Source organism: Rhagoletis zephyria, unplaced genomic scaffold (assembly GCF_001687245.7).
Source record: "Rhagoletis zephyria isolate East Lansing unplaced genomic scaffold, Rhagoletis_zephyria_1.1 Rzeph_scaffold_00500, whole genome shotgun sequence".
Taxonomy (NCBI): domain Eukaryota; kingdom Metazoa; phylum Arthropoda; class Insecta; order Diptera; family Tephritidae; genus Rhagoletis; species Rhagoletis zephyria.
This window is the reverse complement of record NW_016157584.1, coordinates 90,331-106,398: the sequence shown is the minus strand read 5'-3', so window position 1 is coordinate 106,398 and position 16,068 is coordinate 90,331. Positions and strand designations below refer to the sequence as shown.

The 16,068-nt window shown below is 35.1% G+C and overlaps 1 protein-coding gene across 1 annotated transcript in view; it reads left to right on the top strand.

Annotated features, from left to right (window-relative positions):
* Positions 1-16,068, top strand: part of toc (toucan) — a gene marked incomplete at its 5' end in the record, with an annotated part of 219,539 nt that overhangs the window by 139,196 nt on the left and 64,275 nt on the right. Inside the window, one exon of the mRNA XM_017612096.1 lies at positions 2,294-2,425. Coding sequence (XP_017467585.1) covers positions 2,294-2,425 — 132 coding nt within the window. The remainder of the gene's footprint in view (positions 1-2,293; positions 2,426-16,068) is intronic.

The window sequence follows — 16,068 nt, the reverse complement described above, 5'->3', positions numbered from 1 at the left end:
AAAATACATTTAAGGCGCAGCGAAGCACGCCGGGTAATTGCTAGTGATACCAATAACACATATCGATGGCTGAGTGGAAGATCGACATAAGTATCTCGGCAGCCAGTTCGAAAAAGCCCTATCTCAGACAATTTTTCAAAAACGCCCTATTCCAGAATTTGATTGGAAAACGCCCTATCTCAGAATACGAAAATACTTTGAAAATGTGCTGAGATAGGGTGTTTTTGAACGGAACTCTGAGATAGGACTTTGCTTTTTAGGTTGCTTGCGGTTTCTAGTACGGCTTAGCCTATTCGGATATCCGCTCGTATATTCGTGTAAACGGGTAAAACCAGGATATCTCCATATTCGGTTAATGTCCGTTTGTTTTGCTATTCGGATATCTGGACCATATCCGTTAATTTGGTTAACCGTTTATTGGAGTGTCCGATATTCTACAAAGTATTTGAACGGATTCGTAAAATTGTTCGCAAATTTACTGAATCAATAGAGTTGCAAAATAAATAAAAGAAGACTCCATTATTACTCAAATAGTTGTTATTTTAGTGTTAATTTTTTGATTCAAATATCCGGATATCCGGTTAATATCTATTCGTTTTGTTATCCGGAAAGAGAAAATTACGGATAGAATTCCCACTCCTAGTTCCAATGGATTTTTAGGGAGCTTACTTACGGGGTTTTTGCGATTATTTTGGAAACTTAAAAACATAAAAACCAATGAAGTACCCAAGACCGGGCCGAGCCCTTTGAATTGAGGGTTTATTTAGTATTAATTATGAAATTTGAAATGCATTACCACTAAAGCCCTAGTGGTAGTGAAAATTTTGATTTTGTACAATTCACCGAACCCTGTTTAATACATCGCACCAAGATCTGTGGAAAATGCAGTTTCGAAAACAGTGTTGGTTAGGACCTTTAAGGTAACGGGATATGTGTTTATGTAAATTTTTCATACTGAAGGAAATTAGAGAATCCCTGTTTCAATTTTATCGTTTTATTCCATGATTTATAACATTTGCATTTTTCGAAATTTGATTGTTTTTTTTAGTATTAACTAGGCCCATGTCAATTTAATCCTCTGACCCCCTCTCTATGGTTCGGAAATACATGTGCACTAAGATTTGTTCTTAAGCTTTTAATATATTTCCTTAACGAATATTTCACCCAACACTGTTTTTATTATTTCTACACTTTCCATCAAGCATTTTGTGTTTTGTTTGATATTTCAAATAACAAAACTGCTGTTTGTGGCCTGATACGTAAAAATAAAAAAAAACGAAAAATATAATAAAACTCCACTTCATTTACATTTGTTGATTAATTGTAAAAAAAGCGGCTAAAAATTCTTCGTCAACTGTTTTGTGAGACCACGAAGCAATTTAAAAATTCGTAGTGAAACTTTTTAGTGTTGTAAATTTCGTTTTTAAGTTCAAAGAAAATTATAAAAAGTAAGAGTCGCATTATGACAAAAATAAAGTTAGAGGAAACGTCCACTAAAACCGAGCTGAAGGAGAAGTTGGGGAAAGTAATCGTTGACAAGAACATCTCAAAAAGCCCCTTAAATCTGCTGCATTATCTTCGTCGAAGCGTGCGTCGCGGACTATTTGCACGAAAATTAAAACGTAAATATTCTATATATATGGTTATATGTGTGCGTACGTACATTTGTTTGAATTGTAGCTACCGTATTTTCTCATACTTGTGGCACCACATAGCACAGCGTGTTGCAAACAAAGTGCATACAACTGTGAGATTCTTATGCAGTGGATACATATGTTGCGGTACACCGTAAACATGTATCTATTCATTTATGTTGCTTTACTTCAACAACAACATGCGCATACAGTACGAGTGTTGGAGCCTAAATGTATGCTACGTTTTGTTGTGATGAAAAGTTGTATACACTCAGATCTATTTAGTTTATCTTCATCCACAAATATCTTTTTTACATATTTAGTTTTTAATTTTTTCTTGCTGCCATCCCCAGGATTATAGAAGAAAGAAATTAACGATGCCCGTAATTTTTATTTTGTAATCAGTTGATACTTAACCTTGCCGCCTGGAGTTTTCAATACATTTTATATGGCGCAAATAATGTTTTCGCATAAAGAAATGAAATTATCGGTTATATAAAGGTATACAAGTTAGTAAAATTGTAAAGTTACACATCCTAATGATTTCTGAAGGCTACCTAATATTTTTAATCGATCAAAACCAACCTAATATTAATAAATCTGTATATATTCAACTTCCTATCACTTAATTTCACAATTTCTTTTTTATTTCCTTTCAGAAAAACGTTTTCCCCAACAAAGTGTTTCTGGTACACCCTCCAACACATCTACAGCAGTAAGCACACCGACGGGCAGTGGCGGTGGAAGTTTAAAATTGAAAAGCCCGTCAACTGTTAAAAAAATCGTTAAAGGTGAGTTGATTTGAAAATATGTGAATTCTTGAAATTTCTACAAACCATTACCATGATGTATTTTATGCGTGCCTCTCAGGCGAAAAAATCTTGTAAGGCGGCTAAGAATCACTAAAAACTAATTTTCTATAGGCATTTTTGTAGACGTTGAGGGCGCTTTTGATATAACATGTGCAACTCGGTTTTAAGTTATGGAGTAGATTCTGGGCTGATAAATTGGTTTCGTACAATGTTTGCGCAGCGGGTCGTTAGAATTCAGGCAAAAGGGGGTCAGTATGTCACGTGCAGAATTCATATGGGCTATCCTCAGGGCTGTGTACTTTCTCCCTTGCTCTGGTGCTTTTTAATTGATCACCACATCTCCTCATCAGACTTCTTCAGTGGGATTCGACCCCAGCTGACTCAGCCAGTTGCATACGCACTGTGCTAAGTTCGCCTTATAAACGGTTTTTTGCTTTTTCCACTTTTTTCATGTGAGCCAACTATAACCAAGCGCACCAATTCCGCTGCAATTCACACTTGATCATGTGGTTGTTGGTTTTTGTTAATAATTCTATTTTTACAGCCCGATTCTGTGCACTTGTTAAATTTAAAATCTTTATAATTTGTAAACTTTTTATTATTTATCAAGAATTGGTATTCTAGCACAGAAATCAAAAGCTCTTTTCTTGATAAATTATCAAGATTGAAAATGCTATTGACAAATTGAAATTTCATGTGAAATGTATAAATTTTGTATATTAATAAATTTGATTCTAACAATTAAATACTCCATATGCCGGCATTTGAACCTACGACACACGGAATTATAGTCGACATCTCTACCTACTCGGCTACGGCAGTCAAAAGCTTTTTCGCTTTTAATTTCATATCTTTCATATGTGACAATGAAATCAGTTCCACTAACGTGGAAGTCGTAGAGCTTTTTGTTTTATAAATATTGACACAGAATGCGAAGGAAGCTTTTACTTGATAAAAATCTTGATGAAATTTCTTTACAAAAAATTTATCAAGAAAACACAGAACTGGGCAGTTAGAATATTTAATTTTTAGGTGTTCTCGTCCCTAAGTTATTTTGGTTTGTTACTTATGGCCTTATAACAATTATATTCAACAATTTTATTGAGATTGAGGGCTGTTTTAATGAAAAACTATTGTGGAAAAGTAACCACAATGTAGAGGTATTTAAACACTTTCGGTCAATATTAAAAAGGTTAAGTTGAACGATGATTAGCAGCTTTACCGCGGCGGGGCGATATGAAAATCGGACGATATTTACCATTTCATTCCACAAGAGCTGTGGGCGCGGCAATGCCATTTTCCATATTTCCTTGGTGAAAAATGGAACACATATGAAATTTCAGCGAAACGATCTGACTTAGGACTATGATTGGACCTTAAAAGGTTTAGGCTTTAAATACCGCTTTGATTTATACCTTCACAAAATTTGGAAATACCATCCCCAGCTCCACTTTGAGAAGGTTCATGAATTAAAAAAAGCGTAAGTTAGAAGAAGTAAACGCCTCATGAAACACCATTTTTAACTTAGTTTTAAAAAGTTCATTTATATTGGAAATACACTCGAGATGGGTTCGAAAAAAATGCAACCATAGTAACAAGAAACAAAAACAAGAACAAATGAAATCCAGCTCATCCTTGAAGGGAAATATAAGACAATCACTCACTCTCACTAAAATTTCAATTCGATAATGGGCTGGATAAGGAATTCATAGCGAAGAAAAAATACATTGGATAACGAAGGTTCCGTTTCGCTGGGCAATGGCCTATTTCTCGAACCGAATACTAATCTATGCTACATTCGTTATCGAAGGTGAGAGTCGATAAAAAGATTCGTTTTCTAATTATTTTCGAATTGTTAACTAAGACCAACGCTTATTAGGTAATGAAAATAAAAAATAGTGCTTTCTCTGCATGTAAAAAGCTACCATGAAAATACAAGCGAGTTAGTAAAGACATCAAACTGTGCCATTGCATACAAATAACCCAAACCATGGAGCTAAGCCCCTATTTTTTTATACCCGAGCGCACTTGTGCACAAGGGTATATTAATTTTGTTCACATAACGGTTGTTTGTAACAGCCAAAACGAATCGAGATAGATATAGACAAATGTATACATAAATGATCAGGATGAAAAAAGAAATCGATTAAGCCATGTCTGTCTGTCCGTCCGTCTGTCCGTCTGTCCGTCTGTCCGTCTGTCCGTGTACACGATAACTCGAGCAAAAATTGAGATATCTTAACGAAATTTGGTATGTAGGTTTCCCTTAATCCAAGGTAGGTTGGTATTGAAAATGGGCGAAATCGGACTTTAACCACGCCCACTTCCCATATAACGGTAATTTCCAGAAATACGAAAACTGCGATATTTTAGTAACTACTGGAGATTATTCGCTCAAAATTGATATTTACAATAATTTTTCGACGAAAAATAAGAATATTATAAATTTTTGGAAAATGGGCGTAGCCACGCCCACTTATGGTTACATGTGTATATCTTGGTAACCGCTGCACCAATTTCTTCCAAACTTGGCACAGTTGTTGGCCCTGGTACAGCATAAAAAATCGCCGAAACTTTTTAAAATCGGACAATAACCACGCCCACATCCCATATAACGGTAATTTAGAGAAATACAAAATCTTCGATAAATCAGTAAATATTGAAGCTAATTTATTCAAAATTGATACTTGCAACAATTCTTTACCAAGAAATACGTTTATGGTAAAATTTTGGAAAATGGGCATGGCACCGCCCACTTATGATCACATATATGTATATCGGTAACCGTTCTACCAATTTGTACCAAACTCGGTGTGGTTATTGTGCTTGCCACATATAAGCAAAACGTTGAAAATTATTGAAATCGGACTAAAATAACGGCCGCTTCTCATATAACGGTAAATTTCAGAAATGCTTGAAACTTCAATATTTCGAAATTGAAGGACGCCAATTTACTCAAAATTGATACACCCCGGCTTACCATCTAGCGGAAGGTTTCGGAAAGGTGAAAAAACATATTTAATACTTGCGCCGGGTATTTAATGTTCGGCTCCGCCCTTGAAACGGATGACATTTTTGTTTATAAATACATATGTTTTCACATCGAGTACCAATATTCAATTTGATTAAACAAAGTAAAACTAAAATTATATACAAATAGATAATATTCTGAACGAAATTTTTTGAAAATTTCATCACTGCTATAAAACTTGAAACGGATGACATTTTTGCTCAAAAGGAGGACAGAGAAGGACACAATTTTTGAGGAGGGCGAATCATGTTTGAGGAGGACAATCCTCCTCAGAGGAGGACGGTTGGTCAGCTTACCTTAAACAAAATCAAATGAAAAGTTCTTACATCTGGAATTTTCTTCCTGAGTATTTAAATATGTTGCATTTAGATCATATAAAGCTTTAAATTAAAATCCGCTATCCGGGGTTTTTCGGGAAAAGTGGTTTTTTAGGTTTAGTTCTGTGATCCGCATTTTTTTGTAGGTTTGTAATATTAGAAATACAGACATCTGAATATTGGAAGCTAAATATTTGTGAGTTAATTCCTTTGCTTGCACTTACATACGTGATCTGTATGTGTTGCCACACATGGGCTTTTCCTACCAAAACTGGTAGGTTTTTTTTCCATTTGGTAGGTTGCTAGGCTAGATTGGATTTTGGTAGGATCCACGACAAGAATAGTTATTTTGCGAAAAAATAGAAAAATATTTATCTCCAAACCTTTTTGAAACCTTGGTTATGCGAATATTTCATCAGGGCAATCGCATAACGGCGACCGCAAACATGCAAATATGCCTGTTTCATAAGTACGAACGTATGCCTTTATTATTGCCACTATACAATATATATCCATCATCCATAAATATACCCTTTAAGTGCCTACAAGTAAATTTAATTTGAATTGTGATAAACTACATACATACTGCAGACTGGTTTGCCGAAAAGGGCCTGCCAATAAACCCACTGAAGCCCACCATTGTCCCATTTACCAAAAGAAGGAAAGTCCACATCACTAGACCCACCTTGGCAGTGACAGAAATTGATTTCTCAGAAGAGGGGAGGTATCTAGGGGTAACTCTGAACAAAAGGCTCAATTGTAACTCTCTCAAATGTTACCAATAATGCTGCAAGTGCGTTTTATGCCTGTCAGGTGTACCTTGACCAAGTTTCCCAAAAATCTGCGAATATCCCAGCGGAAGTCTTCGCAATCGAAGTTTGTGTTCGCGAATGTCTTCCTGAAAGGAAACATGGGCAAGAACAAATATTATTTCGGGTATCGTAAGAGCCATAAAAAATCGACTATCGGCTATCGAAACAGCCTTAAAAATCACTGTCATTTAAAATGGCAATCACTGTTTTCACTGATACTATAACATCGCTATTTCGCCCATCACTAGTGGTCATACTACCAATGTCAGTAACTAAACCTTACCGAACAAAGCGGACTACCGCATAACTGCGCTTACTTTCAGTAAAGGATTCACACAGTTAACCAAGAAGAGATTCAGGGTCTAAAGGAGACCTGGGGCATGAAAATTCTTCACCGTCCTGCAAGAGATTAGCCATGCCGCTCGCTTCCTGCAAGCTCCCAATTAGGGAATTTTACCTAAAAGAAGCATGTACAAGGTGAGAGTACTCAAGAATTTAATTTTAAATAGCCAAAACTTGGAAAAAATTAACGCGAATTTTTTAAAACTTGAAACTGTTTTGTTTAAAAAATATATTCTTACTTTTTGAATTTGTTTGTAAACTAACAGAGTTATCAAACAAATGTCACTTTGGAAACATTTTGGTTTCTCCTTTTGTAAAGTTCTAACTGTCATATCTTCTGACATACACAAGATACAAAAGAGGTTTGGATACCATTTTGCGGGGATTTTCACAAGCTTTACAATACTAGTATAATAATTACTACAGTCAGACTAAAAAGAACTAGTAAAACTACAGAAAGTACCTAAATATAAATTATTCCGTTTTCCCTTATAGAAATAACTAGCAAGTTTACATTTAATTCAGTATATAGGGGTTGCTAATATCAGCCTTTATCAAACCTCACCTCCGAAAGTTGAATTAAAAAAAATTACTAAACTGAGGGCCGAGAATGTTCGTCAGCAAGACAATCCATCCGCAAGGCAAACGCTTGCTTTATGTCAAAGCATTCATTCGAGAATCGCAGTTTAAACTGCTTTAGCACCCGCAAATGTATTTTATAGATTTGACCTTCAGTAACTTTAACCTCACAAACAAAGAACATCCGTTTGGAAAATAATCAAATTACAGAATTAAAACTCAATTAAGAAATTACGAGTATGTGTATTTATGTATTTGGAGAGAGTCGCAAAACCCCAATCAACTCAAATGAAATATTTAGGCAATCAAAATTGAAACAAATTGCCATTTTCCATGCAATCAAATTGAAGCGATACTTTACTGATTTTTTCTAATAGCAATAAATCGATTTCAGTAAAAACGCCAGCGTTAATATGACAAATGTTTTGACACATGTCAATTAATAGAGTAAAAGCGTATCAAAATCAAACATACGAAAAGAAGAGCTCAACGCGACGAAATTAATGTGGCAAAAGTGTGGCCGGCCGCAAATACTAAGCGAGGCAATTAAAATGAAAATGAGACAACAAAAGTTAATTTGTACCCACCTGTTTTAAACGCCTTCTCCTCTTTGTGTCACAATAACGCCAACGCACGCAATAAACAATTGAAAATGAAAGAGTTTCGTTTGTGTGACTTTACCTCCACCGGAGATAAATACATTTACAAATGGAAAGTATATCAAATAAATTTTACACATAAAAAGCTTGGATGGAGTTCATGACACTGTTTTCAAACTGTTGAATATGTAGTAAATAGTAGCAGAAAAAATTGATAGGCAGGCAGGAAACGAAGAATATGTCTTTCGTTAACGAATAATAAATGTGGGTTCACATTGGTGACAAACAAATTTATGGTGATAACTACGACCACCCTGCAATTTGGTTTGTGAAAAGTTGTGGAAACGTGAAGAACTCACAATTTTGATTAGGTGAAATAAGCTTTGAGTAAAAGCAAATAGAAGAAGATTAATAAAGGCGCTCACATTTTCAATAGGTGTTTGGTCGAGCTTCTAATGATCGTATATATATTGTTATCAGTGTTGCCCTTTTGGTAGGATTCTACCAACTTTGTTAGAATATGTTTCTAAATTTAAATTTAGGTAGATTTGTTTTGCATTTGGTAGATTTTGCTATACGATTATATACGAATTAAAAAAAATGAGAGGTATAAATGGAATCATTTATTTAAATTATTACTTATGCAAAAAGGTTTCACTTGTAAAACAAATAATTTATATAATACAAAAGTTACTTTGAATTATTGGCACCATCATTGAGTCATTGAGTTGTCATAATGGAGCACACAACTTTTTCCGTTAATTAATTCCGCTCGGCTTTTTAATTGATCTATATGACTTTTTAAAAGAAAGAGTTCCCTTCTAGTAGCATCGGACACTTCTATCGTTTGTAATTAAAGGATGGGATTTGCTTTCAATCACGGTTGCCATTTGTTATAAAAATAACCAACCAAAATCTGAAAAAAACAACCAAGTTGAAAAAAATAACCAAATTTGGTTTTCACGTATCTATTACAAAAAGCAAATCTTCCCACCGTGCAACCGTGCTCTCAATCCGCTGATAGAAAACGTTCGGTATTATTTAGAATTGGGCTGGTAGTCAATCTTGGTTTTGTCACCGTTTATGAAGCTTCCTCTTGCTTGGACCAGAATATGATCCAATTTTCATCACGATTAATCAAAAGATTCATGAAGGGATTTTCTTAAGTAGAATTTCAATATGTGATGAGTTTTCTTTGAAAATCGGCCTTGCTCAAAACGGAGTAATCTTGGGCTTGTCGTAGAATTTTGGTAAAATTTGTGTGGTCACTTTGGTAGAAAACATATTTGTTATGCGGCGGCACTAGTGACAAAATGGTTTTTATGAGAATTTATTTCATGGTAGTACTGCACTGTGGAGGTTTTCCATCGGATGGATGACCGCTGATAAATAAAGTTTTTCTATAATTTTTTGGTGCGATCCAGGGATCCAACCTAGATCCTATCACTACACGCCTTTTACCCCTTACAATAAATGAAAATTCATCCAACTACATTTTTTTTAATATTTTATTCACTTGATACATATGTACATAAGATTAAGCCAACAAATTACAATTATTCATATTTCCACAGGTCCGTTAAATCATTAGTTAAACTTAACTACCATAACAATGATTTAACAATATTTTAAAATTGATAAGTAAATGGCCCTTAGTGCTAAGTACTACCTGCTAAAAAATGCCTGTGTATTGAAGAACTCCTGCCGGGAAGATTGTTCTTAATGCCCTTAAATAATTTAAGGACATCTCGGTACTGGCCTCGGTTTTCGCACCAGAAGGAAATACTGCTTTCCGATGTCGCCTGGTACCACCTGCACAGCGAGAGCTTAATTCCTCCAGTTAGCGAGCATAATATTATACTCAGAAAGCAAATTATAGTCGACTGCAACCGCAGGAAGCATCCAAAGCTCCTCTGTTGCCTGCGCATTCAGATAAAAGCTCGGAAATAAGGCAAAATAGTATGCCTATATATCGCAATTTTAAAAATAAAGACACAGTTATTTAAAAATTTAAATTTGGCGGGAAAACGCAATCAATGATGAAAGGACGCATCTCTTGGTGATGTTTTGAAATAAATAGCGGTTGTTGGACTGAATATATTCTCCTTATCAAGCTTATTGATTGTATGAGGATATCTCCCAAAAATGTATTCAAGTGAATTAAAAAAAAAAATTAACTCATATTTTTTTAGGTTTAACATCTCTAAAAGTACTTGAATAATTTACTTTGTTTTAAATTAGCACAAAATAATGATAAATTATGCGCTTTTACTAAGCTCCTCAACGTGGCTGTATATTTCCTCTTAAATTTCATTTGCTATTTTTTTTATGCCCAGTTGTGGGCAATATGCTAGGCTTTAAAATATTATTTATGTTGGCAGTAAATTTGAATTCAATTGATTTATTTGCAAATTGGGTCATCATTAAAATATGTCCTGCTAATGAGCATACATTATAAAATTTATTTACTATTAAAAAATTCAATTGTTCATGCAACCAATTAAAAACATCGAGGGAAAATAAATTTATAAGTGCATATTAATAATTGTGTAGCTTCTATTAGGGTTTAAGTAAGTTTAATAATTTAATGAAAACTCATTCATTGCCTCAATATGTGTTTGTTTACACATACATACATACGTCCGCTCTTCGTTGCAAGCAAGCCATTTTCGATTAACGTTAATTAGCGTAACGCCAAATAATAGATTGCCGTCATTCAATTATAGTGATTTGCAGAATGTCGAATTTTGTTCAGCTGGCGGACGCTTTGAATGGCCCTTTGATGTTGTTATCAGAGTGTCCAGATTGGGCGATTTAGCGCCAATTTGGCGATGTATTTTTGGATATTTGCGCGTAAAAATTTAGGAAATCGCCTTTGGCTATTTTTTCCCTTCAAGTCAATTTTTTGTGCGCTATCATGTAAATGGGCTTTATTTTTGATGTGGCAACACTTTTTATTGTTATCGAGTCTGTTGTAGCATATCGAACATTTGCCAATATTAAACCACCATTTGTGACTCCTGCTGAATGTGAAATTTGCTATAGCTTATCTCGCCTTTTGATAGCTTTTATTTTATTTTTAGCGCCGTGCGCTTAAAAGCGGATTATGCAATTAATCAATTAATATGAATTATAATAAATTTATTAATTGCGCAGTCCTATTGGGAATTGTGTTAATACACATATTTTTTTAAAAGTATGGATATTTCTAAAGAAAATTGTTTGTACATCACTATCATATAAGTTGTTTGTGTGGTTTATTATTACCCTGTTTTTTAAAAAGTATGATATAACAAGATCTCATTTTTTAAATAAACGATTTTTAAAGCCGATTTCAAGAATTCTATAAAAAAAGCGATTCTTTCAGAAATGGCTTTTTTCTTTTTAAACAATCACACCCTGGCAAACCGCATTGATTTTTGGCAATTTTTTATACGCAGTTTCTTCCATACAAAAAAAAAAATTCGCACATAATTTGCATGGAAGAAACTGCGTGAAAAAATTGCCAAAAATCAACGCGGGTTTCTGGCAACTTCAATCTTGCACTATGTTATACTAAAATATAATGGGATATAAAACTGCATACTCAGAATTTTTCTCAAAAATCTGATTCGAAAGTAGGTCTTCATACTAACTATATTAAAAAAAAAATTTGCGAAAAGAAATTCAGGTAAAAAACTTTGCATACATTGCGTAAAATTCTCTGTGCCAATACTTNATAGCTGGGAACATCCCTTTACATCAATATGTACATATGTACGAGTTTGTCGGTATGTGTGTATAACAACGGAATGATATTACCTCTTATTTAAAGGGAGACCCTGGAACACATCCAATGCCACTGTCCTGCTGTATCAAAAACACGATTGAAATATCTCGGAGCTCCAGAGTTTTATAATCACTACTGATATTCTCAACAAGCGTTGACATCCTAAATGATGTATACTTCGAATATACTTAACTATACCTCTATCTCCATCTGGCATCACTAAGCGACCTATTGGTCTATGTGGGGCGGTCAGCCAGCCAGAATAACCTAACCTAACCTAAAGCGATACAAATTGCTTCATATTTTAAATTGAACGGTCCCTGGGAAAAAACATAGAAACGTTGTTGGTGAGATGTAAGGCAATTGGCGTTCCCATTCAAAACCATGTAGCTCCAGTTTGGTCACCCTATTCTCTGGTTTGGTCACCCTATTCCCTGGACTATCTCAGAACTTGGGTGAAAAACGCCCTATTTCAACTGAAAATGTACTGACATTTTTCGATCGCCTTTCACGCGATATGACTAAAATCAAATATGTTTCTTAGTTCTGCACATGCCTGGAGGATGATGGGGTGAAATTAAATTTTTTACTAGGAAGTACACTTTACAATCAACCTTCGTGAATCGAAATAAGCCGGTTTTCGGCGTTTGGAAAATTTGTTGCCAATAAATATCTGCTATTGCCTTACAACAGAGCAAAATGAAATTGTAACGATTAACATTTGGAAAAATACATCGCTTCAACGCCAAAGTACAAGTTGCTATAAAAAGAAATCGAATGAAAACAAAAGGAAAGAAGTAAAAATAAATAGGCAGTTGTTGCCTCGTTATGTTGTAGCTGGTTGCAAATTATATTTTTATGGGCTCGTAGAGTTAATGACTTCACCAACAATTGATGTGGTGCGGTGCCGCGCAAAAGTTGTTGCAAATGCTGCGAACGACGACGCCGCAATCTACGCGACCGTTACGGCTTTACGCACCTTAAACACTTTTACTTTTGCAGCGAACATATCTATTTTTTTTTTTTTGTAATTTTTCAACTACTGCAAGTACCCGCTTGTAATGTTTTGTTTCGCTTTGCAAATTTCACTATTTTTTAATGCGTTGATTATAATGCGTAACTGAAGGGGTGGTGACTTACAAAATTTTATGCACATCACCACTCCTGGTTGGTTGCAGACCTTTTGCAATTGCCTTCAGATTTACTAATCACGCAAAATAATTATAGGTATGCTACTTAATAATTTAATTAAAACTAAGCATTTGAACAAATTCAGATCTTCTTGCGGCAAGCAAACAATTTTCTCTTTTATAGTTTTAATAAATATAATAAAACCAATTTTTGCATAAATAAGGCATTACAAAATTGTAACGGCAATGCCGATAATAAATTCATTCAAGCGAAACTTGTGAATGTTCGAAATTGCGAGAGGGCAACCAGTAAACAATTAATCGTCTGTTCATTCATCAATTCATCAACATTCAGTTTCACAGTCGCTGGTCGTCAACCCGCTTCTGGCATCAATTCGTCGATGCTAATTCACGCTTTTGTGTTAACTCACACCCAAATTTTATGTAGTAGTTAATAAATTATACAATTAGTTAGGTGCAATAGCTATGAAATTGCGATTTTCAATATTTCCAAACACCGATACAAGAAATTTGCATGCCAGCTAATTCAAGATAATTTTGCAACTTCGATGTTGCCACTGTATTAGAAAGGGTCATTTATGAGGTGCCTGCGGTAGTGCCGCTATGAAGTATGTATGCAGGTATACCTGATCACCTGTTTTTGTCAGTTTAAGGAAATGTTTTTGCCTTGGCCAATTCATCGACTCTCTCACACTTAGGGACAGAGTAAGCTTCTGCTGCCACACCACTGTACATCTTGAATCCCCCGATTCACAGGTAGATAGCCACTCGGATTCTTCTCCATCGTCCTCTGGATGGGAATCGCACATTAAATTTGAAGGTTGGTTATGATTTAGAGGTCGTCCTTCCTGCTTGCATTTCTTTAATGAGCAACCCAAGCCTGTAGTGTAGGGCTGCCAGGCGTCCTAGTTTCCCAGGATTTGTACTGGTTTTTACAATTGTACTTAAATTGTCCTGGTTTTTTAATGAAGATCAATGCAGACACCCATTTCTATTTGGCAGATTTTTTCTATGAAAAAGGTTATTTTATTAGTAACCTACATTTGGTTAGTTTTTATGATGTAATGAAAGCGCATTTGACACGACATGAACAGCTGTTATGGTCTGATTATACATGCTTCGCATAACTTCGCACAACTTCGCATAACCTTCAAACTGTAATTTCGCATGATCTTTGTATGTATTTTGTATGCATTCCACTACCCAGAAATTAGCAGAACTTTTAAAAACTTAGCAATCTATTTAGTTTAGATTTTGCTTCACATTTTCTTAAGTTACAATTTTATTGCACTGGTACAAATGATTGTGCGAAGCTATGCGAAGTATGCATAATCAGAGCTATAGTTGAGGCAGTTTTTGATGTTAGTAATTTTGATATAATGACAACCAAGCTTTAGACAAAGTTTTTAGATTATAAATCCAAATTATTTTTATAAATTTATTTCTATATTAATCCTTAAATATTTACCAAAGTTTTTATTATTCGATTTTCTTGCTAAATTTTTAATTCATGAATGAAAAAGGAACTGAAAGGTAACTATACGAGTTAAGTCAACCAAAGACTTAAGACACGAACCTTGCTTGCACAGAAAATTAAAAATTGTTCCATAAATGGGCAGTTAACCCTAATGATAAACGATCTGGAAGTTGAAATGCTCCAGATTTCCTCTGGCATAGAATAAACAATCATGGTTCTAACTGAAACGATTTTTCAACACAGCACGCAGACGCCCCTCTCATTCTTGATGTTACGTTTTCAAGACCAATTTCAAAGCCACTAGTCCTAGGTGAACATCGATAGCTATCAGGCTGAGGTAAATGAACAATACGCAATCTTTGAGGCGCTCCAGCCGACAAATAAAACTCGCAGCTGTATAAAACTCAGAAAGCCTGAAAAGCGGTGAACGCCTGAAAAGCCAGAGAGAACGTTTATCTTCTGCTACCGGGCAGTAGTGTGACTGTTACTCTTGCACCTTGTAGTGTTTCTTTACGCCAAATTTTCTTTCTAGTGTAGTATGCTGTGAAGGCTTTCCGCCGACGAATTTCAGTAGAGAGTATCCTGCCGTTCAACAATTGCAGTTCGAATCGCGATATTTCGCTGGTGTGTTCTTCGACAAGACAAGAGTTTTTAGAGCTCTCTATAGAGTACAAGTAATATTGACAAGAATTAATAATAATAATATTATTTGACGGTTACACTTTTGCTAAGTTTTTAGTGAAGCTTTTACCCCAATTTGTGGTGTGCGTCCTTATGTACAGTCGAAACTCCAAAAATACACTCAAAGGTTTGTCATTGCCTGCTCTGTCCTTCGGAGTGGTAGTATGCACCTCTAATCACTCGGCCGCAGCGGCCGCTATTGGCACGATTTGGCATGCTTTAGATTTCCTCAACTCTTTCCTTTATGAGCTTAGAGCACTTTTAAAAGGTGCCTTGTTTTTTGTTCTAAAACAATGAAATTAAAATTTTTCTGATGTTGCCTATTTTTGTTCAAAGCTTCACGCGCTACTCACTGATGTTGATGTTTAAAAGGCTTCTCACATAACCAGTTTTATGTTCTTTCCTCCATTATGAACGTCGTCTATTTTTGGGATCGTTGGACTTAGTGGACGTTTACTTAGTTGTTGTTTTAATATTCTACCATTTCTATCCTAATTAGTTCCTCGGACGTTCCTGTATTTTGATCTTCCACGGATACGTTGTAGTTTTATGACAACAGCGTTAAGTCTAGTCCTCCCATCTATGAAATCGATTTGAATCCAGGAAGATAAAAGTGAGTAAATGGCCTGTGTGGAAATGCTTAGGCTGGTGTCGATTAAAACGTATAATAAAGACTCATCTCAGGTTGGGTACCCAGAACTCGCAGTTTATCTAGAGTTTTTCTCTAATAAGTCCTTGATTATATATTGAAACGCTTTTACGTATCGAATTCGAACTATATCCCACTTGCTTCCCTGCAAGAAACTGTATGTTCAAATTGAAAAGTACTAGCAATTCCATATCCTTCGCATGCGTCCAGAAAGG